The 25,934-nt window shown below is 58.1% G+C and overlaps 4 protein-coding genes across 9 annotated transcripts; 2 read left to right on the forward strand and 2 right to left on the reverse strand.

Annotated features, from left to right (window-relative positions):
- Positions 1-1,505: 1,505 nt before the first annotated feature.
- On the reverse strand, positions 1,506-13,628 carry RRP12 (ribosomal RNA processing 12 homolog). Its single transcript, XM_053983479.1, has 34 exons — positions 13,129-13,628; positions 12,031-12,266; positions 11,847-11,930; positions 11,543-11,619; positions 11,250-11,355; positions 10,957-11,073; positions 10,706-10,844; positions 10,296-10,423; positions 9,910-10,008; positions 9,733-9,824; positions 9,544-9,655; positions 9,282-9,379; positions 9,037-9,151; positions 8,609-8,751; positions 8,301-8,422; positions 8,109-8,173; positions 7,837-7,999; positions 7,593-7,747; positions 7,146-7,213; positions 6,871-6,964; positions 6,510-6,668; positions 6,305-6,385; positions 6,119-6,224; positions 5,868-5,975; positions 5,615-5,772; positions 5,174-5,265; positions 4,918-5,076; positions 4,571-4,743; positions 4,324-4,440; positions 3,970-4,019; positions 3,611-3,689; positions 2,497-2,564; positions 2,017-2,099; positions 1,506-1,823 (listed from the first exon to the last, which is right to left on the reverse strand). The coding sequence occupies exons 1-34, from the start codon at positions 13,484-13,486 to the stop codon at positions 1,721-1,723; spliced, it is 4,107 nt and encodes a 1,368-aa protein (XP_053839454.1). The 5' UTR covers positions 13,487-13,628; the 3' UTR covers positions 1,506-1,720.
- An 88-nt stretch (positions 13,629-13,716) lies between these two features.
- PGAM1 (phosphoglycerate mutase 1) lies at positions 13,717-16,335 on the forward strand. The gene is made up of 4 exons (XM_053983480.1): positions 13,717-13,923; positions 14,288-14,562; positions 15,065-15,245; positions 15,334-16,335. Exons 1-4 carry the CDS (start codon positions 13,782-13,784, stop codon positions 15,501-15,503), a joined length of 768 nt encoding a protein of 255 aa, XP_053839455.1. The 5' UTR covers positions 13,717-13,781; the 3' UTR covers positions 15,504-16,335.
- A 568-nt stretch (positions 16,336-16,903) lies between these two features.
- EXOSC1 (exosome component 1) lies at positions 16,904-19,187 on the reverse strand. The gene is made up of 8 exons (XM_053983297.1): positions 19,133-19,187; positions 18,794-18,909; positions 18,546-18,620; positions 17,879-17,967; positions 17,630-17,663; positions 17,454-17,504; positions 17,291-17,375; positions 16,904-17,153 (listed from the first exon to the last, which is right to left on the reverse strand). Exons 1-8 carry the CDS (start codon positions 19,161-19,163, stop codon positions 17,047-17,049), a joined length of 588 nt encoding a protein of 195 aa, XP_053839272.1. The 5' UTR covers positions 19,164-19,187; the 3' UTR covers positions 16,904-17,046.
- Positions 19,188-19,337: 150 nt separating this feature from the next.
- On the forward strand, positions 19,338-25,922 carry ZDHHC16 (zinc finger DHHC-type palmitoyltransferase 16). 6 transcript variants are annotated; one of them, XM_053983295.1, is made up of 11 exons: positions 19,355-19,386; positions 20,055-20,142; positions 21,490-21,742; positions 21,944-22,138; positions 22,955-23,043; positions 23,248-23,276; positions 23,481-23,614; positions 23,836-23,883; positions 24,461-24,546; positions 24,818-25,084; positions 25,425-25,922. In XM_053983295.1, the coding sequence occupies exons 3-11, from the start codon at positions 21,506-21,508 to the stop codon at positions 25,537-25,539; spliced, it is 1,200 nt and encodes a 399-aa protein (XP_053839270.1). In that variant the 5' UTR covers positions 19,355-19,386; positions 20,055-20,142; positions 21,490-21,505; the 3' UTR covers positions 25,540-25,922. The 6 variants fall into 6 exon arrangements, with proteins under 6 accessions (XP_053839268.1, XP_053839270.1, XP_053839266.1 ...); XM_053983296.1 differs by lacking the exon at positions 19,355-19,386 and having other exon boundaries at positions 19,698-20,142; positions 22,025-22,138; positions 24,818-24,941; positions 25,014-25,084; XM_053983292.1 differs by lacking the exon at positions 19,355-19,386 and having other exon boundaries at positions 19,699-20,142; positions 24,818-24,941; positions 25,014-25,084.
- The last annotated feature ends 12 nt before the right edge of the window (positions 25,923-25,934 follow it).

Raw genomic sequence — 25,934 nt, forward strand, 5'->3', positions numbered from 1 at the left:
GGATTCCGGCTCAGGAGAACACCATCCTCTGTGCTAATAAAACTCTTCTGTTCCATGCAGGCATGTACTAATTTAAGCATCAACATGCAAATGAAGAACAATAGAGTAAGCTAGAGCTCCCAAATAAATTAGCTACAGCCTTCTCCAGGCCCTGTCTCCAAGGAGAGAAGGGAAAGCAGGAAGACAGATAGCTCTGGTGGGTCTAGAGCCTCAGGTTACAGTTGTTGGTGTCTCAGAAGGTGACTACTGCTTGTCTCCCCCTGTCCTGCTCTCAGGGCAGGGGAGGGCATCAGGCCCATGCTGCAGGCAGCAGAGAAAGATGGTGTAGCTCACAAGGTGCTGCTGGAGAAACCTGTCCTGTAGGCCAGGCTTTGAGCTGCCTTCTGGCACGATGAGCAGCAGCACCTCAACTTGGTCCTGGGGCTCAAGGGTCCCACTGAGAGCCCTGGGTGGGAAAGCACAAGGGGAACAGCATTCCTGAAAAGGCAGGACCAGTATCAGTACAAGAGCTCCTCCTCCATCCCAGGCTTTTAGAAGAATCTCAGGGAAAAAAAAAAAAACAAAACAAAAAACCTCAAGCATAAGAAAGCCACAAAACTGGATTTGCAGCCTCCAGAAAGAAGCCTGCAGTAAGAGGCTGAACAAGCACAATCCCTTTAGCTTATTACAGAACTGAGAAGCATTGCAATTCCAGCATGTAAGCTGCCACAATAGGAAATTACAAAGGCTGAAGGCTTTTTAATATGAAAGAGGAAGGGAAAGCCAGCTACATTGACCAACACATGTTCTTTGCAGTGCAAGCAATGGGACCTGTATCCACTACCCTCAGCCCTGCTCTCTTCAGCACACTTTGGTCAAACACCATTTTTTGCGCTCAGCGTAGAAGTAGCTGAGCAAAACCTGATGCTCAGACCAATGTGACAGGGCTGAGCAGCTAAAAAGGTTCAGGATTACTCATGCTGCTCAGGTCTAGCTGGCAGGAAGTGGCCAGAGCAAAGGGCTTCTCTCAGCTCTCAAAGGTAAGAGAAATGGCAAGGCACAGAGATTTGCTGTAGCAGTTTTCCAGCCAGTTTGAAGAAATTTGCAGCAAACTGCTCCTGCCTTGCCATCAGGCATGGCTGATATGGGAAAAGTGTCCAGGGGTCAAATGGCAGTCACTTTCCACATGGCACAGATTCCCTGGCCACGGTTTTGGGCAGAAGAGCCTGCCAAGGAATTTGGTAAAGAAAGCTGGTTGTAAGGACTTCAGCCTTGCTGGCTTTGTTCTATGGCCAGCTCCACATCTGAGCCCTACTGCACATGATCCCCACTGTTCTGTGCCACAGTGCTGCTTCTAGCAGCCTCCAGGCAAGCCCAATGTGGGAGAGAGAGCTCTGGCCCCAGGTCCAGGCTGGTGTGAGCCTTGCGGGATGCAGCCCTGCAGTGGCAGAAGGACCCACTGCACGTGGACAGAAGGTACAGACAGTTATGCAAGATCTGAAGGGAAGGAGAGGAGGAATCTGGGCTGAGTAAGAACAGAGGATATTTATCAATATAGAGAATTCTTTACATATTACTTGCTCTCACACACACACACCCATGCCTGTACCAGGCACAGAAGGGTGATTAGTCCGTAATACATCAAAGTGGCTTCCCATGGAGTCTCAAACAAATGAGGTCACCTTCAAGAGGACCCCCAGCTGTGTCCTTGGGTAGGGGCAGGTCGAACACCTGAGTGTCCTCAGGAGTGCTGGGACTTCAGACGGTTCCTGCGGCCGGCCTTGGCCCCGCGCTGGGCTCCCTTCATCAGGCCCTTGAACTGGCCCTGCATTTTCGCCCGCTTCCTGGAGGGAGCAAGGAGCAGGAAGCTGTTTTGGTGCAGGCACTGGGCACACTTAATGCATGGGGATGCTGCTCCAGACTCCGCAAGGAGTGGCACAGCAGATGACAGGGAGCTCCCAAACCCACCAAGAAAACCCTAACAAAATGCAGGATCAAACCCCTTCCCACCCCTGTGCCCTTCCTGGTTAGCCTCACCTTCTGTTGAGTTTAGCTCTGTTCAGGGGGATGTAGGCATAGGGGTCGAGTTTGCCCTTCTTCTTCACATCACCTTTACCTTTCTGTGGGAGACAGCGACACGAGAGAAGATGCAGCACCAGGGAAGACGCATGTGTCCCCTTCCAGTGCAGCCCTGCCACCCAGCTATCCCAAAGACTGTGTTGCAGTGGGATGCCAACTGAGCACACTGCCCTGGGAGCTGATTTCCCACCAACATGATGCTACAGACACCTGCTTTGAGCAATGAGCAGGAACTGTCCACAGCAAGGCGAGGACAGGAACTTTGAAATGGGCTGGCAGTGTTCAGAGATACTGAGTGTTTGGCAACTCCTCTTGGAGCAGAGATCCCCTCCAACCTTGGTGCTACAGGACCAGACTCCCAACAAAAATGGTGCTTCCTGCCCCAGCAAAGTCCAAGCATCCCCACAGACAAACCCTGCAACTCCATGGGTCCCTCACCTTGGATCTATACTCTGCACCGAAGGCTGGCTCCTTGTTCAGTGGCCGATGGATCCCAGAGCCTCCAGCTGGAAAAGAGAACGTGTGTTGGAAGGGGGTCTTGTCGTCGTCGTCGTCCCCCCCCCCCCCCCCCCAGTTCTAGGCTGTGGAAGCTGTTCCTGTTTTTTGTCTCCAGCTCTTGGTGTCAGGAAAGCAGAGGGATGGCCATTTCATACAAAGTAAAATCTCTGTAGAAATGTGTAGAGAACTGTCTGAAATTAATGAAGGCAAATGCACCTCAGGAGAAATAACCCCAAACACCAGTTCAGACTGGGGGCCAACCTGCTGGAAATCAGCTCTGCAGAGAAGGACCTGGGGATCCTGGTAGAAAACAAGTTGTTCATGAGCCAGCAGTGTCCTTGTGGCCAAGAAAGCCAATGGTGTCCTGGGGTGCATTAGGAAGAGCATTGCCGGCAGGTCAAGGAAAGGGATCCTGCCCCTCTAACTCAGCCCAAGTGAGGATGCACCTGGAATGTTGTGTCCGGTTCTGGGCTCATCAGTACAAGAGATACATGGAGCTCATGGAGCTGGTCCAGTGAAGGATTAAGGGACTGGAGCATCTCTCTTATGAGGAAAGGCTCAGAGCTGGGCCTGTTCAGACCAGAAAAGAGGCACCTAAAAGGGGACCTCATCAATGTCTGTAAGTATCTGAAGGGAGGGTGTCAAGAGGATAGTGCCAGGCTCTGCTCGCTGCTGTTGGGCAATAGGACAAGAGGCAATGGCAGAAACTGATGCACAGAAGTTCCACCTGAACATGAGAAGAACTTCTTTGCTGTGTGGGTGACTGTGCACTGGAACAGACTGCCTGGAGAAGCATTCTGGAGCCTCCCACAATGGAGATATTCAGGAACCATCTGCATGCAATCATGTGCCATGTGCTCTGGGATGACACTGTTTGAGCAGGGAGGTTGGACCAGATGATACACTGATCCCTTCCAATCTTACCCAGTCTGTGATGCTGTGATCTTTGCTTCAGTTGTGCTGCAGCAGCACCCCAACCCTTGTACCCTACAAGATGGGTACATGGTTCTGGCCCTCTGGGGAGCCCCAGACTGGGCACAGGCAGAGGACTTACCTCTATACTGAGAACAGGTTCCAGCCTCAGCTTCCTCATCATCTGGCTCCTCTCTGAACCGACGCTTCTGACTTTTCTTCTGCAGAAAAAGACAGCAGGAACCCTGCAGCTGGCTTGTCCTTACAGTTCTGCCCTCCCTTCGACCCCCAACCTCCTTCTTCCTCCCATGGGCACCGAGAGACTTTCCGGACAGCACATCCCTATCCCAGACAACTTCCTGCACCCCTCCAAGCAGCTGGCAATTGCCTGGTGTCCCCACCAGCCTCTTGGGCAGAGCTGCAGCTGCCATGGCACAGGCAGTGGTTTGGCAAGGATGAGTTCCCCCAGGAACTCCTCAGGACCACGAGCCCCATACTCACACTGCGGAGCCCCACATCTTGCAGCACATCTGCCATCTCCTCATCTGCTCCTGTGGTACAGGATAAGAAGGTCAGTGTGTGATGAGGGCATGGGAGAGCCCTGGTACTGTGCTAGCCCCTGGAGGGTGTGGCAGTAGCAGGGTGCCTCTGCTGAACCAGCACCCTCCTGATGATGTAGGTGACTGCTTCCCCTGGCAAGTGGCCCAGAAGAGAGCCACTCGGTGTGACACAAGGCCACCAATTCCTGCCACTTCCACCCACTTCCCCCCAAGATCCCACATGCAGGTGGCATGACGAAAACCATTCAGAGACCCAGAGCAAGTCTAGAGTGGCCCCTGTCAGCCCAGATAGTACCTTTGGCTTCATCATCATCCAGCTCCTTTTCCTCTTCATGGATGATCAGGCGTCCATCCTCAGACATCTGGAAATCATGGCTCACTCCTCTGGACCGCTTGGGGCCTGGCTTGGTGGCTGCTCAGAGAGAAATGGGTCAGGGCCTGGAGAAGGATCCAATTCTTGGGGCAGCAACCCCCAAGGCCCCTGTGCATTGCAGGAGCCCCATCTGTCCCACCCCAGCCCCATCTGAAGCTCCACTCCTTACCCAGCACCCGCTGGGACACATTAGGGTCCAGGAAGTTGAGGGGCTCATCATCTTCCCCTTCCTTCAGCCATGCCTGGCCCTTCTGCCGTGCTTGCTTCCTCCACTCCTTGCTCTGATGCCGTTCCTCCTCTTCCTCCTCCTCATCCTCTGAGTCAGCCAGGATCTCCTCCATACTGGTCAAAAGGTGGAAAGGATGATGGAAAATGGATTAAGGCCAGGGGTGCACCCTGCCCCACAATGAAGAGCAGCCCTGGAGATGTCTCCAGCATCTCTAGAAACACCAGCTGAGCAGATGCAGTGCCCAGCCCCCTGTGGGGGCTGCTCCTTCACCCTGAGCCTGTCTTCACCTGTCTCCTCTGGGTTGTGGTGGTGGTGCCTCCTCCTCATCCGTATCCACAGCTGCCTTCTTCAGGGCACGCTGCTTGCGGCTCCGGGATTCTGCCTTGCGGATGTTCACCAGCACCTTATGGTACTCAGCTGGCAGCAGCCCCTTCACCAGCTCAAAGCTCAGGAAACACACAGAGAGCAGTCAGCACCCACCTTCTCCTGCACTGCACTGCTTCACAGAGAGCTCCCTCACCACCCCAGCAGACCCTGGCTTACCCAAACTTGCGGATGAACTTGATGAAGAGGTTTCGCAGCTTCATACGGAAGTGGCGTCTCATGTCATCTGAAAGGTTCCCCACAGCCTCCAGCTGTCAGGACAGAGACCCTCAAGACCAAAGCACACCTGCCATGGGGACCCAGCCTCCCAGCCTTTATCTGCATGGCCACCTTGTTCACCCTAGTGCCATCTCTCCACGCCTGCCCCAGGTAAGGCCATGGGGAGGTATCCACGCTTGGCAGTGCTACTTCATGGGGCTTTTCTGGCACATCTTTGCCAGGATTCAGGAAAGGAGCCTCCTCACTGCCGTCTCAGCCACTGAGATCAAGGTTGTTTCCTTGGTTTCCAGGCAGAGTGCAGCTGGAGATGCTCCTGTCTGCCCAAGGCAGTCACAGCTCTGCCCCACCACCCTCCTCAAGACACCCCATGCATGATCTCACCATCGTCTGGACATGCTTGGCCAGGAGCTTGGTGTCCACCAGCAGCAGTGTGACCTTCAGGAATCCCAGGGCTGCCTTGACCACATCCCGCGTGCGGGAGGCCAGCAACAGGCAGATGTTCTGCAGGAGCTGCTCCACCACACTGAACTCCAGGTGCTCTGCAACCATGGTGGGACTCAGCCACAGATGGCTTCCTCCTAGCACCCACCTTCACCGAAGGGCTCTGCCTCGTCCCCCCAGCCCTCCTGCTCACCTTTGAACTCAAAGAACAGGCGGGTCAGTGCCAGCACAGTGCAGCTGATCATGGTGACTGAGCCAGTGAGCCCCACGTAGATCAGGAGCAGGAACCGCTGCATGGCCTCTGCAAGAGGGGGATGACTCAGGGCCTGACTCACTCTGTGTCCAGCAGCATCCCTGGACCATTTCAGCAGAATGCTCGGCATGGGGCTGACCTCCCTGGGGCCAGAGTGGCCGTGGGGCTGAGCAAATAGAACAGAAGCTCACCTTCAGGGGTGGGTCCAAAGCGGATAAAAGCATGGCCCATCTCCACGAGCAGCATGAAGGCATTCTTGCGGGCCCCCACTGACACCTCCTTGGTGCATAGGATGACCTGGAGGAAGACAGGCATGTCATCACTGCTGCCACTACCACAGCCAGAACCAGCCAGTTCCTCCTGGGGACCATGCTCACCTCTGGGACCAGGGCAGTGACAAAAGGCTCGTGCTCTGCAGATAGCTGCTTCACAATGTGGAACAGGCATTTCAGCCGCGGCTGGGGAAAGAAACAGACCAGCATTGGTACAACCAAGGACGCACACCTGGTTAGCCCTGCTGCCCACTCCATCCCTTCCCTTCCAGCAATAGCTGATCACCACCACCACAGCCCTTGCTCTCACCCTCTTGGCCGGGGACGCTGCGCTCTTGAGTGAGTCCAGCAGCACTGCTTGCAGGTCCTGGAGGTGGGAGTGGACGAAGGCCTGGCAGGGAGCGTGTGGAGCAGCACACACCTCCTCCAGCACGCGATACGCCTTCTTCTGCATGCTGCGCTCTTTGCTCTGCAGGGACAGCCAACATGCTCCCACTGTCAAGGCAGACCCTCACCATGGTGTCTGAAGGGACACCAGCACCCCACACCACCCAGCAGAGACCTATCCCCTATGGCAGCTGCTCAGTCCCTAGAGTGTGGATCCAAGCTGGCAGCAAGCAGAAGGTGCCCCACTGCAGCCCCAGTACCTCTCAGGGATGGCACCAACTCACCTGGAGGGAAGGCTGGATGGTACGGTACAAGGAATCCAGGGACTGCTCATCAGCATAGGGTGCCATTGCCACTACCAGATCCAGGATGGAGAGTCTGCAGCAGAGAAGGACACACAGCTGCAGCTGTTAACTGTGGCATCACCAAGCTGGGATGCCAGCTGCGAGCCACATCAAGTGCACAATGGTGGCAAAGTCCACACAGGACAGTGCCCTAGGGCTGCTCACTAGGAGCATGCCAGGAGTTTTACCCATTAGCATCACCTCCCAGGTGTTACCTGGCAAACTCGGAGCTCTCAGGACTGGTCAGCTTTGCACTGGCTTTCTCCAGGAATCCACACACCATCTGCAGGGCAGGCACAGAGAGCAGGATCAGAACTGATTGAACCAAGTGCTTTTATAAGAGTCTGCAATCCACCTGGCAAACAACTTGCTAAAGGACTTTCTGGAGACCAAAAGTACCAGTGAGACCAAAGAGACCTGGACAAATTCACAAAGAGCTTGTGCTTGATGGGCAAGATGTGACTGCAAGACTGGGAAATCCCAGACCATGGGCTGGAGAGGTCTGCCTGCCCATAAGGGCAGGAAGGGCTGCTCTCTGGTCAAAGCCTTCCTTCCTGTCCTCTTCAATCAGGCCTGCACCAAAGCCCCATCAGACTGAGTCTGGCTGGCAGATGCTGGCCTGAGCCAGGACAGCTTGCCCCAGTGTCCCACAGGCCCCTCACCTGAGGATCCGTGATGGTCAGGTAAGCACGGACAGTGTCCAGCACAGAGCGGCGCTGAGCACTTGTGCCCCCATCCTCCTCAGGTTGGCTGTACACGTTGAACAGGATGGGCAGGAAATTTTTGGCAAAGCGACCCACTTCTGCCCGCTCTGCATCTAGGGGAAGGACAACAGGGGGCTACAGATCAGCATTTGCCCTCCCATGGCTGGCAGGAACCCACCACAAGGACCTCTTTCCCCCTCACCTGTCTCGCAGCCTTTGTGGATGAGAGTGCGCAAGGCCTGGCACACAGTGGGGCGGAGATCTGGGCGCTCACTGATGGCCATGCCCAGGGTGCGGGCCAGCCCCTTGAAGGCCCCCAGCAGATCTGTGGGATGGGTGCAGAAGCCAGGAAGCAGAGTCCAGACCTGGAAGGCAAAGGAAAAAATGGGAGGCCACAGTCTTTGCCCAAGTCACTGCTCCCCAGCCTGGTACCAGGGGTACACTCTGGCAAGGCTCCCAGGCACTGGTTGTTACCTGCCACTGCAATGTGTCATAGATCTTGGCCTCCACACTCTTCCCAGCCTGGGTAAACTCCTGGGCTACAGAAGAGAAAGAGATGAGCAGGGCAGAAAACATTGCAAAGCCTTGCTCCACCCCAAGGCAGAGAAGGGAGGTCCCACAGAACACCCTGGACTGCTGAGACCCCTAACATGCTGCTCTCCTCACCTCTGGTTTTCAGGGCAGCTGCCAAAGGCAAGAAGTAACTGGTGAAGAAGCCAAGCCGTGCTCCCTGCACGTTGTCCCGCAGCACTGGCAGGAGCCAGCTGCGGGGGAAATCCAGAGTCTCCCTGGGGAGGAAAGGTATAGGTCAGGAGGGTGTGGGGCACTGCCAGCATCAGCCCCTTGGCACAGGGCACTTTCACCTAGCCCCAAAGCTGGGCACAGGTAGGCTTAGCAGCCACACCTGCATCACTGCATGGGGACTGAACGGAAATGTAACAGCTGCAAAGCTGTTACCTCATGAATGTACTCACTCCTTGCCATTGATCTCCAGGGGCACAGCTTCCAGTAATACCTCGGGACCCATGGTGCTCACAGCAGCCCCCACTGCCTGGTCCACTTCAGCAGTGTAGGGAAAGTGTGGGGAGAGACGCAGATCACACAAGGACTGGAGACACTGCAGGAACAGGGCAGGACAGTCACAGAAGAGCCATGTGCACAGGTCTGGCACGTGCCTGCCCAGGGATGCCATGTGCACAGGTCTGGCACGTATCACTCTGCCTGCCCAGGGATGCCGGCTGCCCTGCACATCCCTGTGCTGAAGTCCCAGAGCTGTGCATGCTCTGGCCACACACGGACAACAGAACAGGGCAAACAGCATGGCCCTGCTCCAGCTGAAGGGGCAACACAGCCACCCCACCAGCCTCTATGAATGAATCTGTGCCCTTTCAGCCCGGCTCACCTTCCTCATGATGGGATGGCACTGCTTCCCACATGTCTCAAAGAAGATCTCCAGCACTCGCAGAACTTCATCCCATGCTGCATGGAAACGGTATGTCAGCCCTTCCTCCACTGATCTGGAGAGAAGAAAGAAGGTGGTCACACTGGGAGTATTCAGGGCTGCTAGACCCCATTGAGGACTGGGCAGAGGCTGGTCAGAGCTCAGCCAGACCCATGGGCAGCCCCTCTCACATCGCTGCTCCTCACCGAAACATCTTGCACAGGTAGGCAGCAGGGGCTGGGGCAGATGCGGACACAGTGCCCATGTCCTCCATGTGGGGAGCAATGCACTCACTCAGCAGAGTCTGCAAGGGCAAACAGGGAAAATGGGACAGCTGTTGGACCACAGAACCCCCAGCCTCACAGGTACAGAGGGGCATACCACCCACTGGCAAGCCCCAAGCCCCATGGCAGAGCCCCCCACAAGGCCCAGGGTATCCAAGTGGGGAGAGGTGTCTGAGTGTGGTACCTCCAGGGTCTGTGCTGCTGCTGACACCACCTGGGAGTGTGGGGAGAGGAAGCAGTTCATGGCAGCAGAGAAGAGCCGGGGCAGGTGAGCCCAGCATAGGTCCTTTTGCAGCCTGAAGAGGAAAAAAAGACCAGATTAGAGATCAAGCAGCCACCTCTCCCCTCGCCCAGCCATGGCCCCTGTCTGCACCTGCCCAGGTTGATGTGTGCCCGCTCCATGGTGGACAGCCAGGTCAGCAGCGGCTGCAGGTCACTTGTGTTGGGCACGTAGTCGTAGAGAGCCTGCAGAAGCAGAAGGTTGGGTAGGTGGGTGGGTGCTGGGAAACTGCCAGCTCTGTCCCTCCCCACACTGGTACCCCACACTCACAGTGATGATCTGGGCATTGAGCTCAGCTGGCAGGCAGGCCACGCTGGCCTGGGCGCTGAAGAGGCTGTGGAAAGCTTGCATGGCACACGCTGTCACCAGCTGCAAAGGACACGGTGTCAGGAGAGGGGGCTCTGCTTTGAACCCACTGTCCTCCTACTCCAAAGCAGGCTCTGCCCTGGAAAACCCATCACTATTGCAACTATGCTGCGTCTGCATAGCCTCCCTCTTCCACAGCAGTCAGGCAAGAAAGCTGTCCTGAGCTCTTTTCCATTTGCATCCTGCATTTCTAGGCTCCCAAGTGACAGCTGAGAGAATTTGATCCCTTTGAGAGTGTACCCCATGGGGAAAGGGTCTGCTCTTGTCATCCCTGGAGCAGGAACACTTACCACATGGCTGAGGGTCATGACTCGGAGCAAGGTCTCACAGCAGGTCTTCACCACAGCTGCAGGGAAGCAGGGCAGCACGTCCCGCAACAGGGCAAGGACATGCAGCGTGGTGGTGGCCTCCTTGGCACCTACAGGAGCAGAGCAACCTCTGAGCCTGTGGGACACCACAGCAAAGCCCCCATGACAGCAGTGGGCTGACCCACAGAACACTCCCCTAACTTCTGGGAACAGGAAAGCACCAGAATGGCTGAGGAGGCTTCAAAACACCGTAAGTGTCCCACAGATATCTCATACCCTCCCCCGCAATCCAGCGTGCTGCAATCTCCCCTCTTCCCTCCAAGTCCTTATTCTCCCACAGTGGCAGAGTTCCCCACATGCAGCTACAGACCCCATGCTCCAGTGCCCCACACCTCCAGCTTTTTCAATCTCCTGCACACAGAACTTGGCAGTGGAGGGTGCTGCAGGGTGATGCTCAGGGGCTGCATCGCCAAACATGAACTCGCTGCCCCTCAGGACAGAGCACACGCCATACTGCGCTGCTTTCCGCACCTGCGGGAAAAGAACCCAGCTGAGTAGAAGCTACAGACCCAGGGGTACAGCTATTCCCAGACACAAACCCCAAAAGCAGCATCATCTCCTGCCAGAAGCACTGGGCTCTCACCTTGGGTTTGGTATGAACGCAAAAGCTCAACAAGCCATGATAGACCTGCAGGGTGACAGGGTAGCTCCAGGCTGCCAAGTCTTGCTTCCGTAGCAGTGTGGCCAGGCAAGAGAGGACCTATGACAGGGGAACAGCAGGGGCATTAGCATCACCTGTCCACAGAGACATCTCCCTTTCACAGCAAGGGCCTCAGGCCGAGCACCCAGCACCACCCTACAGCAGCAGCCTTGACCCCAGCACTCAGCAGACCCCCAGGCAGAGGTGACATGGCTGGCTGCCTCTTGGCTACTCACCCATCGCAGGGCAGAGGTGGAGCTGCTGCAGGCCTGTGACGACACGATACTCATGAAGGCTTTTGAGGCATCCGAGAACTTTTTAATAAGAACAGGGCTTGGGACCCTGCCAGGAGAAGGGGACGTATCAGTAGGGTGAGGAGCAGACAGCTGGTAGCAGTCACAAAGGGGACTGCACCACCAGCTCATCCCAGCTGGATTTCTTCCCCAGCCTGGAGAGGGAGAGCAGCACCAATCCCTTTTCCATTATCTGGGGTCTGGTAGCTCTCTCTGCTTCTCTGCCAAGCACTCACCGCTTTAGGACAAGGTTAAGCAGGTAGGCGACAGCAGACAGTGACTCGGGGGACTCCACTGCCTCCAGCGTGGTCATCTGGGAACAGAAGGTGGCTAAGCGATGGGGTGCAGGGAGTCACACCAGCCAGCCCTTTCCCAACCCCTGGGGAGGGGGAAAAGAAACCAGGAGCAGCCCAACAGCATCTCTGCTGAACAAAGCCACTCAAGCTACAAGCACAGCACCTTTCTCTATCCCTCCTCAGAGCCCACCCACGCTGGCAGCAGCAGCTCCCCTCGCGCCTCTTCCACACAACCAGCACTCACTAGTGCAGCAAAGTATTCCGTCTCGCTCTCCTTGCCCCCTCGGGAGCGGATCACCTCTGTCACAGCCGCCAGCACGGCACAGATCTGTGAGCAGCCAGCAAAACAGGTCAGCATCTTTTAGCCTCACAGCGGGGAACCATTCCCACCAGACCCCACCCTTCCCCAGCCCTGCTCCTGTCCGTACCTCTTTGTGAGCAGCAGAGTTGGATTCCCAGAAACGCTGCACCTTGCTGAAGGTGATGTTAGTGCAGTCGCTCAGCCCACTCAGAAAGGTGCCAGAGGACTTCTCTGTGGCAGCCTCTTCAGCACTGTCCTCCTCCATACGGAGCTGAGCGCTGTCACTCGCCCGCTCCAGACGCAGGGACCCCGACTGCAGCTCATTGTGCAGCTTCACTGCATCCACCGTCAAGTTACTTTTCTCTGGGGGGGGTGAGAGTTGTGTCAGAACTGAGAAGTCACATTGCTCCACCATTCACCCTGAAATCCCCCATACTCCCCTCCCAGCCAGACTGTCTTGGCTGGAGTTCATATCCAGCATGTGGAATACGGGTGCTGCTTCGCCCCAGTGGACAAAAGCATGTGAATAACTGGAAAGAGCGCCTCATTCCTGTACACAGAAACCAGAGCACAGTCCAGTCATCTCTGATGGAAGAGAGTATCATGTCCACAGAAACGTGTGCCGGTGTGCCAAGGCTTTAACACTGAGGTGTTTCTTGTACTCAGCCCTATTTATCTCCTTCCACCTGAAGCCCTAGCAATCAGACAGCCAGGACAGATGCTGCGTGTCCCTCTGAGTCCCAGACATCAGCCTGCAGCTAGCATCTGCATGAAAAACATTTCCTTGGCCAGGAGCAGCCGGTGCTCTCACAGTGCCTGGCACACTTTGGTTTACCTTCCCCATCATGTGGCCGGCTGAATGTTAGTTTATCACGTTCCTCATCATACCAAACAGCACAGCACCACTCAGAGGTACGGCCATGGGCTTTGGGAAGGCTCGCAGGGCGACAGGAACTGCAGCGTGCGGCGCCCCATTCCGCTTCTGAGGCCCGGTGTCACTAAGAGGCTAACTCCTTACGCTGTGGCCTCGGCTGTCCTCCCCGGTTTGCTGCCTCCGCCCGCCCTGGAACCGTCAGCAGCTCCGCTCTCACTGCTGCCCCAGCCCCAGCTCTCGGAGCCTTGCCCCACAGCCCTCCGCGCCCCTGCACCCCTCCGGGAAGCGCAGGGCACAGCTCAGGAGCTGCTCGCCCTGGCGCCCTACCGCCCCGCCCGCTCCTGCCCTTACCCGCCGGCCGGCTGCAGAAGCGGCTGCGAGCAGCCAGACGATGCTGGCGGGTCTCGGGGTTGGAGTCGCTGCTGTGGCCCTTCCGCCAGCGCTTCAGCTTGGCCGCGGCTCCCGAGCGGAGCCTCCCGCTCCGCGCCATGCTGGTCCCGGCTCCACGTGCGGCCGCGCCCAGCCCCCCCTTTCCGCTTCCGGCGCCTGCCGCCATCTTGAGTGAGGGCAGCCGTCCGGGAAGGCCGCGTCCCGGCCGAGCGGGCGAGAAGCGGTGTCGGGGAAGCTCAGCGGGGTCGTGCCCAACGGGGGCAGAAATGGGAGACCCGAAGGGGCCAGGGGCAGCCACCGGCAGGAGTGCACCAGACATCCCCGTGCCCAAGCCGCGGCCCTGTGAAACTCTTCAGACCAAGCCCGTAGCCCGGGGCGAGGAGTAACGTGTTACGTATCACTGCGTATCGTGACGTCACTGTGACGCCACGCCCTGAAGGTCGCACCGCCCTTCGCGGCCGCGCCATGTGGTACGTGCGCCTCCGCCTGGCGCGCGTTCAGCGCATGCGCTTCCCCCCACCGGCGGCGCGCGGGGCGGGGCGGGGCCGAGCGGGGGCGGTAATCGCGCGCGGCAGCGGCGTGAGGAGCAGCGCGCACCGGTCCCTCAGCACGCTATGGCCGCCGCGTACCGGCTCGTCCTCGTCCGCCACGGCGAGAGCGCCTGGAACCTCGAGAACCGCTTCAGCGGATGGTACGACGCCGACCTCAGCCCCGCCGGGCAGCAGGAGGCGCGGCGCGGCGGCGAGGCCCTCCGAGGTACCGGTGGACGAAGGAAGGGGTGCCGGCCAAGAGGGGGGTCGCGGGGGACGGGGGGAAAGGGATGCGGCCTAGTGCGGCCACGTCGAGCCCAACGGGTGCTGGTTTGGGGCTCTCCGATGCCGGGCGAGGGCCTCCAGTGCCAGGTCGGGGGTTCAGTGCTGCTGGGAGAGTCGTAGGTACCGCAGTATGTCGGTTCTTCGGTACCGGTCGCGTCCTGGCCGCCGCCGCTTTCTGTAAAGATGAGGAGGCGACCGGTACCGGTGCTGTGAGGCCGCCGCCCTTGCCCTTTCACCGGTTGCATAAGGCCGGGCACTCACCTTCCTGGTCTTCCCCCGCCTCCCCCTTCCCTCGTATTTTCTAGATGCCGGCTATGAGTTCGACATCTGCTTCACCTCGGTACAAAAACGGGCGATCCGTACTCTCTGGACCGTCCTGGATGCAATTGATCAGATGTGGTTACCCGTTATCCGGACCTGGCGCCTAAATGAGAGGCACTATGGGGCTCTCACGGGTTTGAACAAGGCTGAGACAGCAGCAAAGCACGGTGAGGCGCAGGTCAAGATCTGGAGGCGCTCCTATGACATCCCTCCGCCTCCCATGCAGTCTGACCACCCCTTCTACAGCACTATTGCAAAGGTAAGACCCATTGCTCTTTGCCTGCCTTGTTAAGAGTCTCTTAAAAGTCACTTGCAGTGCAGCCTGGCTTCCTGTATAAGGTCTCCTGTGTCTCTGTTGTGTTATCTGGGGCTGTAGTGCATGGTGCTGGTAGACTTTAGGCTGAATTTATCTTGCTTCTTCTGTGTGGAGTTGAACCCCTGGGCATCGCACAGAGAGAGCCAAAGCAGAGGGCACAATATCTCTGTTAGTCATTAGTGCCGTGACCCATTCGTGGATGTTTGATCTGGTTTCTTTGCCCGGATAGGCAATGTATGACATTTCCCAGGTGGGCTCATGGCCCTGACTACGGCTCATTGCAGCCCTAGACTACAAAGACCTAGACCTTGCTTCCAAGCCTGGCTTTGCTTATGTGTAGCGGGTCCTCAGGTAGAGAATCTGGGGGAGAGACAAAATCTTGCTACCATGTTCCCACACTGGATGGGGGCACTGGGCTGCTGTGTGAGCATGGTCGTTCTCCCAGGATCGCCGCTATGCTGACCTGACAGAGGACCAGCTGCCAACATGCGAGAGCTTGAAGGACACCATTGCCCGGGCTCTGCCTTTCTGGAACGAGGAAATCGTCCCACAGATCAAGGAGGGCAAACGAGTCCTTATTGCTGCTCACGGCAATAGCCTGCGTGGGATTGTCAAGCACCTGGAAGGTAGGTCACCCCTGCATCCCAGGGACCCCTCCTTCCCCAGCTGGCACTGTGGGAAGGTCCAAGAGTGACGGCACTGCTGCGTTTGCAGGCATGTCGGAAGAGGCCATCATGGAGCTGAACCTGCCCACTGGCATCCCCATTGTCTACGAGCTGGACAAGAACCTGAAACCTGTCAAGCCCATGCAGTTCCTGGGGGATGAGGAGACTGTGCGCAAGGCCATGGAGGCCGTTGCTGCTCAAGGCAAGGCCAAAAAGTGAGAGCAGGCAGCAGACCAGCATGTAGTAGAGCCCCCTTCCATCCCCCACCCCTCTGTTCACACCCCCACAGTTGCAGGAACTCAGAGCTGTGGAGCTGGAGGCACTCCCCTCGGTTAGGCCCGTTCCCTGAGACAAGGCTCCCCTCTGCAGATAGCCTGGGGGCTCCAGGACGAGGGCTGGACACTGAGGTCTGGTGTGAAAGGGAGCCCTGTCTCTGCCAGGCAGCGACCCCACACCTGTCCATGCTGTGATCCCAACCCTCAGACCCTGTCTGCAGAGGGACAGGCCAAGCAATCCCTTGCCATGCCAGGCTCTTCCTTTGCTTTGCATCCCTGGCAGCTCTCATTACCTGTTTACTGTAGTTTTGTCACTTGATTTAGTCCTCCTGGGAGCAGTGTGGCAAGTGCAGTGCTGGCAGTGACCAATGTGGGCACCCCCTCCCCTCATGGGTGTGTGGCACAGTGACTGGGATGCTACTGGAAGGGTTGTGTTTTGGTGCACGTGGTACAGTACCCCAGGGTAGTACTCATGATTCTGAACCCAGCTCTGCCAGCCCCTGCTTTAACTATACTGCCTTCAGACAAGGGTGAGGGAGGGAGCCTGTTGCCTGGAGGTCTGTGCCTGCGACATGCTTCTCCCAGCTGATGCCCACCCTCGTCCTGCTGGTGAAGCAGGTGCTGTTGTGTCCCATCCTTCACATGCGTGTACGTGGCCTGTCACTGTGGCCTCCCCACTGCCGGTGTCGTGAGCCTGGGCTTGCACAGGGTCAGTGTAACTGTCCAACCATAGCAGCCGTCTTGTTCCAGTTCAATAAAGGAGTAATGCGCAATAAGGAGGTGTCTGTGTGTCTCTGGGCCACGTGGGCTCCCTGCTGCCAGCACGTGCACAAGGCAGCAGTCACTGCTGGGCACAGATATGAGGGTGCAGAAGCTGTGCCAGGCTCAAGGAGCAAAGCTCAGCCCTGCAATCTCTGCCCAAGAGGGTGACACCCTGCCATGCTCTGGTTTCTGGGCTCTGTGTGTGCCACACCCTTGTCCCAAAGGGCAGGGCATGCACGTGTGGCCTGAGGAGATGAGATATGTCCTCAGGCTATTCTCAGCCACAGCCCACACTGGTTAGTGGTGTGCTGAGACAGGCTGTGCTCCAGGCTTCGCTCCTATGTGGGGAAACCAACCTGGTGAGGCGAGTGCCCAGCACAGCTGCAGCCCAGGGCTCTGTGCTGTTGGCGTCACTGCAGCAAAGTCACTCCATCACTCCCCTTCCCAGCAGTGAAAATGTGCTTCCTTCTGCCTGTGGTGCTGTGGAAGCTGTTCCCTCACCTGCTGTGCTGCAGGAGCCAGACTAGAGTGCCATAGATAGGCCTGGCTCCCCCATTCACTGTAAAGAACAAAGCAGGAAGCTCTCAAAAAAAAATTTAATATCCACAAGTAGCAAACCTGTCCTGCCAGTGGAGACTTGGCCAAACCTGTGAAGGAGGTGGGAGCCCAGGGGCTGCTCTGGCTCCACGGGCCCCAGTGCTGCAGCCCCCTGCCCCCCTCAGGTGTTACGTCTGCAGGAACTGGGGCTGCACCCGGGCCACCTTACGGAACTCCTTGGTGTGTGTCCGTGGGCATTGCATCTCGCACCAGCTGATGGGCACCATCTGCACCCCTGGGGACACAATATGCCAGGGTTGCTCCTTCCCAAACTTGCATTCCTCCATGTGGAGAGGGAGGCAGCTGCATCAGCTGCCCCTATGGCAGGGATGAGGCAGAACTGTTTCAGCCCAGACCCCGTCCTGCCCCTACCTGCCTCGCTGCGTGCCACCACCACGCCCAGCTCATTCTCTGCGGTGCTCAGCAGGTAGTTGGACTGCGCATCCCCCAGGGAGATCTGGTTAGACAGGGGTTAAGGGACAGACTTCCTCAAGGGAGCTTGAGCCAACCCAGTGTCCCTGAGGAGGAAGGATACAACTTTGGCCAGGACGATGTCACTGGGGCGGAAGCTCTTGTACACTTCTACCTGCACAGGAGAGAGCAGGCAATGCCACACAGCGCCAGGGTGCTGTCAGTGGGGGGACAGGGCCCCCACAAGCAGGAACCGGGGGGCAATGGGTGTAGAACAGCGACTGGCAGTGGCTCACTGACCTTATCCTTCTCCGTGGCTCGGATATCTTCTCTCCTGAAAAAGGAGATGCAGGGATCTGAGTGCCAGTGAGCAAAAGACAACTCAACAGCCTGTGGCAGAAGCTGCCCTGGCCTCCCTGGGTGCTCACCAGGACGTGCTGGACACTGGCCCAGTGCTCAGGGCAGAGCTCCAGCTCAGGGCAGCCAGCTGCACTGCCCACAACAGCCTTCCTCCCCCTGAAGGGCGGGGGATCCTAACCTTTTCCCTACCGTATGGTGCCTCGGAAGGTGGATTTCAGCGGCGTGGAGCCAACATACAGGATGTGGACCTTGGCAAAGCGAGAGTTAATACTGCAGACCTGCATGTAGGAAAAGGGGAATCAGTGTCCAGGCAGGGAAAGGGCAGGGAGCAGGCAGGGCTGCATGGGGAGCTCATGTCTCACTTGGCCTCCTCCTCCCTGTGACCAAGCAATGGTGGGACACCAGGCAGCAAGCCAGGTAAGGAAGATTATACTTGTGCAATTCAAGGCACCAGAATAAGGCTGAGACCTGCAGTGATCTCAGTCCCTCTCCCTCCACCAGGAACATAAGGAAATTAATCCTTGATCTGTGTCATCCTTTCTACAAGCTGCTTGAGACACTGACCTGCACGCTCCCTGCCCCAGGAATGAGTTATGGAAGGAGAGCAAAGAAAATCCTCCCCTCAAGCCCACCTCAGTCTCAGGGCAGGTGCCCCTTATGCCAATATCCACTTTCTTTGTGAGTGAGGGACTCAAGGAAGCCCCTGGGCTGCTCCTGCCCTGGTGGGAGTTGTACAGAGGGCACTAAGAAGCCCAGGGACTCCTCACCCCACCCTATCCGTGTGCAGGAACAAAGCTCAGTATGAGATAGAGTCGAGGCCCATGCAGTTTGTCAACGCAGTGCTCCAGCGCCCCACCTTGCATGTCACCACAGCCCCCACGTTGGGCAGGAGCTGGGACTCGCTGTCTCTCACCACCGACACCACAGGCAGCTGCAGGGCAAGACACGAGGGTCAGCACGGGGCACAGCTCGTGCACAGAATCACCAGCCGAACCCCATCGGAGTCCAATTCCCCGTCGCAGCCCAGTCTCCAAGGGGGCTGTGCAGCCTGGGCGTACAGCACTCAGCCCCGGGGAGGGGCAGCCGTGCCGCGGCCGCCCTCACCTCGTTGTCCTCGTTCTTCCTCTCCAGACAGCCAGCCAGCGAGGAGAAGATGAAGCCATGACGAGTGTAGGTCCCGCTACCAGCCGTGGCCTCCTCCGTGCTGCACAGCCGCTCACCTGCGACACAGGGGCTCAGGGGCTGCCGGGGCTTCCGAGGACCCGGGCCCCGGACCGCTCCGGGCACAGCGCTCGCTCCCAGCCGGCCTAGTGCGGGGCATCCCCGGGACAAGCCCCTCCGCACTGCCTCGTCCCCTGCTCCTCTCCAAGGACACCGCGTTCCCTTTCCGGGCAGTAGCAGCCTCAGTCCCAGGAGCCCCGGACAGCCCCGGGCCGCACTCACCAGGGACGCAGTAGCGTGCAGGAGGCGCCATGCCCGCTGCCGACAACGCTTCACCAGAAAGCCCTCATCCTATTGGTTTCAGACGTCAATGCTGCGCTGTAAGCGTCGCGGCTATTGGTTCTCGTCTACCCCTTGTGAGGCATGCTGGGAGCTGTAGTCCCATGATGGCAGACGGTGCTCCCGGCATGCCGTGCGCGGGCGCTGCCCGTGGGCCGGCGGGGCCCGGGCATGGAGGCGGCGGGCGGCGGGCCCAGGTCGGCGGCGCCGGGCGGGGGTGTCAGGGCCTTGAGCGAGGCTGTGGGCTTGTGGGAGCTGTGGCTGCCGTGGGGCTGGGAGGGCTGGGCGGCGATACAGAGGTGCTCTGGGGCGGGAAGCGCGGCGGCCGGGAGGCGATGGGGGATGCTGCGTGTGTGCTGTGAGGCAGGAGGTGCTTGTGCGGACCCGGGAGGCGTGGGGTCTGTCGCCATGGGGTGCACTTGGGATGGGAGGCGGCGGGGGGAATGCTGCTGGTCTGGAGGGGCCGGGATGCTGAGGGGCTGTTGGCGTGGGCAGCCTTTGAGGATGGGGCTAAATACCGGAAAGTGTCTTGGCGCTGTGGGGCTGGGTGCTACTGAACCGGGGGAGCCGGGCGCTGTGCAGCCACCGGAGGGTGCCACAGGGCTGCGCCTGGGTGCCTGGACCTGGCAGGGGAAGGCCTCGTCTTTCTTTGCCCGGGGTGGGGCCAAATCCAAGGATTCCCCCACCCCTCGGCACTGATGTTGCCAGTGCTCTTGTCTGTGCTGGTGGTTGCTGTCCCAGTCCCCCTGGGATGTGGGTACGGCCGTGGGCAGGGCGAGGGCTGGATCCCAGTGCCCGGCTGGACAGGGGAAAGTTGCATGGCTCTGCTGGAGCCTCATCTCTGTGGTTATGCTTCTATCTTCAGGCAGGTGCCTGGGGACAGTGGGTATTGCTCTGGAGCAGGCTGGCTGCCTCCCTGTGGGTTCCCTGCCCAACAGCTGCCACTACTGTAGGTGAGGAAGCTTCTCTGCGGGGCAGGAAAGTGCTGTGTCTTTGGAGGAAAGGGCTGACCTCAACACCTGCTTCTGGCTGCAGTGTTTTATCTTTTACCACACTGACAACACAGGGATGTGTGCCACCCAAAGGCTACACGGCAAGAAGTTGTTGCTCCACTTTGCACCTGCTGAGCTTCAAGGAAAAGCTCTTGGCAAACCAAAGGGGAAATGTGGAGAAGAGGGTGATGCAGATGTATATCCCACCTCTGCCATACCAGGGCAGGAGCCATGCCTGTGACCTGGAATGGGCTGCTGGGTGTGGGATCCTCATATCCAGTAGATCCCAACCTTGGGGTCAACCGCACACTCCTCAGGCAGGGTGGAGGAGAGCCCTGCCTTCTTTGGGCAGCCTATCCGGATGGTGCAGTTTCTGCCCTCACCCTCCCTGCTGCTCCCCAGGGGCTGTGTTGGTGGGCACCGCAGCGCAGAGGGACAATCCCTGCTGGAGGGACTCTGAGCTCTGGCACTGGTGCCTGGCACCAGACCAAGGCAAGTGCTTGGCCCAGGCTCAGAACGTGCCTTGGCAGGACCCCGGGGCAGCCTTGCTGCTTAATATTGATGGGTATTGCCTGCACGGAGGCCTGGGGGCCCCAGCCCTGCAGATCGTTTTCCCGTGTGCTGGGCCAGATCAGGTTCCTCGTCACTCCCAGCAAAGCTCTCAGGCAGGACAAGGGGCTCAGCAGGCAGGGGAGCACTGGCCCGGGACTTTCTCTGGGCCTCTCATTTGCTGGTGTGTGGCACTGTTCAATGATCCAGGCGAGGAGAAAGAGGAAGTGTTGGGACTCTTGGATTGAGGCTGTGAGGTTGGGAGGGTGGCCTCTGCAACTTGGTCCAGAAGTTGAGGTGAAGGGAAGTAGCATCCTTCACTTTAAAGAAGTGAAGGAGGGGTAATCCTGTACTTTCCTTGTGTGGATTCCCCTGTTCATGAACATGTTGGGAAGGGCTGAAATCATCTCTGGAAATGGCCCAGCATCCTGGATGTTCATGCCTTCTCTGGTTTCCTCTGAGTCAGACTCTCCGTGTCACTCCCCCGGCCCCCTCCCCGCTGGGAAAGACGAGATGGGACCAGAGAGCACCTGAGCCCAGATGCTGAGGGGCCTGTGCCCCCTGCTCCGTGCAAAGAGACATCCCGGCGACAGCGGCCCCGCAGCCTCCAGGAGCCTGGGCTCAGCTTCTCCGGCTCGGCATCCTTGTCAGTTCAGGGAGCTGCACTGCCAGCATCAGCACGTCAGGGAGGGGAAACCCTTCCCGAGGGACAACTAGGCAGCAGGGTGGCCTGCCCACGCCGAGCTCCTGTCCCCCCAGGCGTGGTGTGGCAGGGATGAGGAGCCGGCAGCGGATGTTTGCCGCGGTGATGCGCCTGCTCCTCAAGTGCCTGCGGCTGGGGCGGCGGCGCCGGTTCAAGCTGGTGCGGCAGGTGGAGCAGCTGTGGCACTACGGGCACCTCTGCCTCCGCTCCCTGCTCTACAACTCCTTCACCAACGGCGACGTGGTGCTTGACTCTCTCTTCGAGCCGGTCTACTGGCTGGTGGACCATGTCACCCGATGGTTTGGTGTGGTGAGTCCCCCTCATGGGGCAGGGTACACGTGGTGCTGGGGCAGTGGGCTCAGGGCTGCCTGTGCTTCAGGCAGGAAGTGAGCTGGGACCTCAGTGTGTGGTTCAGATTGGTTTCCTCTGGCTCTGTCCTGCCCGTGCCTCTTCCCAGGCAGCAAGGGGCAGGTGCTGCCCACTCCAGTGACCCAGGTCCCTTTTCTGTAGGTGTTTGTGGCACTGGTGATTGGGCTCACGAGCTCTATCGTGGCCATCGTATACATCTGTCTGCTGCCCCTCATCCTGCAGACCTACACACCTGCCTGGATATGCTGGCACCTCGCCTATGGACACTGGAACCTCATCATGATTGTCTTCCATTACTACATGGCTATCACCACTTCACCTGGGCACCCACCACAGGTGAGACACCAAGTGAGCTCCGGATGGTCACTGGGAACAGCCTGGTGATGTGTCGGGATCTGTGATATTTAAATGCTCCCGAGATTGTAGAAGTCTCTGTCTTTCAGCCCTGCTGCCAACGAAGAAGTCGTAAATTGTCTGTGCTGGTTTTCAAGGTTGTTTATTTCTTCTTATCTAAAATATTTTCTCTCTGACCTGCAGCAGGTCTGTCTCGCAGGACAGCGTGCGGGGCTCTGCCCCTCAGTGGGATGTTACAAAGATTATATACTAGAAACTATGTGTGCTATATTTACAATAAGGTGCCAATATCTATCACCCATGTTGAACAGTGTGTCCCCAGCCTAAACCAATAGAAAAATGCCAACACCACAGTGAAACATGGAGGGCATGAAGAAGAAGAAAAAGGACAAGTCATGCCCAGTTTCCTTCATCTTGCCTCCTTTGAACCCCTTATCTAGAATCCTAAAATTCTACTTTTGCACCCGTGCCACACTAATTACTACTTATATCAAACACTCAGAGCTTGTAATTCATCCTGTAAGATTGAAAACTCTTTTCCATGGACAGAGATCAGAGACAGTGTCTCTCGGGGCTCTGTACAGGGGGGCTTCTGACCCCCTGCCAGGGTCCCAGACCTTCCAGGGCAGCCAGAGGGATGCCCTGGATTCCCACAGTGATGTTGTTGCAGGATGCCTCTAAACTGGGGAAGCTAGGCTGGGCAGTGCAGAGTGGGGAGGCAGCGGGGTGGCACAGAGGAGAGCAGGAGTGTGAGATGCAGGGTTTAAGATGCGCAAATCTCTTCTGACCTGTGCACAGGCCAAGAATGACCTCACTGGTGTGTCCATCTGCAGGAAATGCATTGCCCCTAAGCCAGCTCGCACCCATCACTGCAGCATCTGCAACAGGTAGGACACCTTCCCTCTGCCTGGGGCAGCCTTTGGAGCCCCGTTCCTCACCCCCTGCCCCAGTGTGAGACTGGGGGGCCCTTCTCTCCTCTGCCACCTCCTTGCCCTGTTGCTTGTAGCCTGCAGGGCTGGGGGGTGCCTGTCCCCTCCCAAACACACCACTTGCACTGGCTCTGACACTGGCACTGGTCTCCTCTCTCCCAGGTGTGTGCTGAAGATGGACCACCACTGCCGTATCCTTCTGCAGTACTAACCGGTGGCACACTCCTGGGGGGAACCAGCACTGCTTCTCCCTTCTCTCCCAGTCCCTTCTGTTGAGGAGACAGCCAGCAAAGGAATGGGTGATGGCAGCAGGGCCCAGAAGAACTGCCCTGGTCCCTGGGTTGGGTTTGGACCCATGGTCTATCACAGTTATGTACCTTTAACCCCAGAGGTAGCCTGGCTAAACAACTGTGTGGGACACTACAACCACCGCTACTTCTTCTCTTTCTGCTTGTTCATGACCATGGGCTGCATTTACTGCAGCATCAGCGGCTGGGAGATGTTCCGAGATGCCTACGCAGCCATTGAGGTGAGCAGCCTCTCCTGCCATGCACCAAGACTGCCTGGCTTCCCCAGGCTGAGCTTGCAGAGCAAGGCTGGGCCAGGCCCAACCATACAGTAACTTTGCTTCCCCTCTTCCTCCTCCTGCAAGGCCCCCAGCTGCTCTGGTCCTGTGGGGGTGTGAGGGGAAGGGTCCCTGTCCCACTCCTCCGAGACACATAACTGGTGCCCTGTTTTCCGTCCCCTTAGAGAATGAAACTGCTTGAGAAGGAGAGACTGCAGGTGGCTGCCAACCAGGTGGGACATCCCTGCCCCCCAGCTTCTCCAGGCAGTGTGGAGCAGAGCTGCCGTGCAGGCTGGGTCCTGCTTGGGGCTCTGTTCTCAAGGAGCACCCCACATCACAACCAGCCCCCATGTTCATCTCACATGTCAGAGAGCTGGGGCTGGTCAGGCAGCTCTGCTATGGACAGTGCCTCCAGCAGCTTGGGGTCTGCCTCTGCACCCAGCTTCCAGGGGCTTGGGTTAGTGACAGCTTCTTGGCATGTGCTGCTTAGGCCATGGTCTCCTAGTGAATCTGCAGCACTGCATACACATCTCTCCATGACCCCCAGCTGCAGTGTCCTGACCAGGCCCATGGCTGCTCCCTGCCCCCTTACCTCCAGCTCACTGTTCCTCACACCTGTGCCCCTCTGGGTGTCTGTCTGTCTGTCTCATGGCTGTCCCAGGCTGCCTCCCCCTCACCATGGCTGTTGCATTAGTTCCAGCTGCAATCCTTGCTGTCCAAGCTCTGCAGCAGGGAGGGGTGCAGCGATCTTTGTCTGGCTTCAAGCTGTAAAGCAGTTTGGATAATCCTCCCCATCTGGTCCTTTTTCAGACATACTACCAGACCCCACCACCCACCTTCTCCTTCCGCCAGAGAGCTTTCCACAAGAGCGTGGTCTACCTCTGGGTCCTGTGCAGGTGAGGGGGCCCAGGGGCTGGGAAAGTGAAGCCTGTGACATTGCTCACCATCTACCTGCCTGTAGCTGGGCTTGCTCACTCTAGCACAGATGTTGCTGCCCTGCCAGCCTTTGGGCCACAGAGAAGGAGAGATTTTGTCTGTCACGGGAGATTAGACAAGCCGACCCACTTAGGCGGCTGTGGGTGCGGGGAGGCAGCCTCAGTCCCCCGCCAGCTGCAGCACCAGGGAAGGAAGGCCTGTGTTCCACCTGCTGTCCCTTGTCATACCTAGCTCGGTTGCACTGGCCCTGGGTGCCCTCACGCTGTGGCACGCCGCCCTCATCACTCGTGGGGAAACGAGCATCGAACGGCACATCAACAGAAAGGAGAGGCAAAGACTGCAGAAGAAAGGCAAGGTGAGCATAGCCCACGGCACAGGGGCTGGCTGGGGCAGAGCCAGACCTGATGTGCCTCTCCCTGTCCTGCAGGTCTTCAGGAACCCCTACAGTTACGGCAGCTGGGATAACTGGAAGGTGTTCCTGGGTGTGGATGTGCCAAGGTAAATCCTGGGGAAGCCCCTGCCTGAGAAGGTGGTGGCTCAGCAGCTCTTGGGGTTGTAGGGACAACAGGGGCTCTCCTTGGGCTGCTGGGGGAGAGGACAAGTGAGCATTGATCCCACACTGCACTGCACTGGGCTTCGTAAGGTGTGGAAGACATGGACATCATTGGCCTTGTGCCTCAGGAGCCCTGTCTGGTGACAAGGTGGCCTGCCCAGCACACCTTTGCCAAGAGAATCTGAGCTGAGGAGCTCAGCCATTGTGGCAGCTCAAGATACAGTTCCTCAGAGCTAAGAAGCACCAAGACTTCACCTTGTGGCTGTGGCCTCACTTTCCCCACAGGCACTGGCTCACCCGTGTCCTGCTGCCCTCTCCTCACCTGCCCCACGGGACAGGCCTGAGCTGGGACCTGCCTCCCTGTGTGACGGAGCAACGCGCGCCACTCCTGGCAATCTGAGGCCCTGTGCTCTGGACATCCCTTCCCACGGGCAGGGGAGTGTGTGGGGGACCCACTCCACCACTGCAGCTTCCTTTGGCCAAAGTGCCTGGCAGAAGGCTGGCACATATCGCTGACCAGAGCCAGAGCCATGGGAAACTATGGACAGTGTTGGTGCCTGGACGCCTGCCCTCTTGGCTCTTGGTGGCTGCAGGCAGCCCAGGGCGAGGTGGCAGAGCTGCTGCTCCCTGCTCCAGCTGGATGGTGCTGCCCTCATTAGCACAGGTACGGGCTAGCATTGGCCTAGCTCAGCTCTCTGAAGGGCTGGGCACAGAGGATGGCACCCCCAAGTGCTCCCCAGGGAGTCTTTTTAAGACCATCTACTAAATATTGTTTTTTTTAAAGGGAGTCTGTTT

This window comes from Vidua macroura, chromosome 8, assembly GCF_024509145.1.
Source record: "Vidua macroura isolate BioBank_ID:100142 chromosome 8, ASM2450914v1, whole genome shotgun sequence".
Taxonomy (NCBI): domain Eukaryota; kingdom Metazoa; phylum Chordata; class Aves; order Passeriformes; family Viduidae; genus Vidua; species Vidua macroura.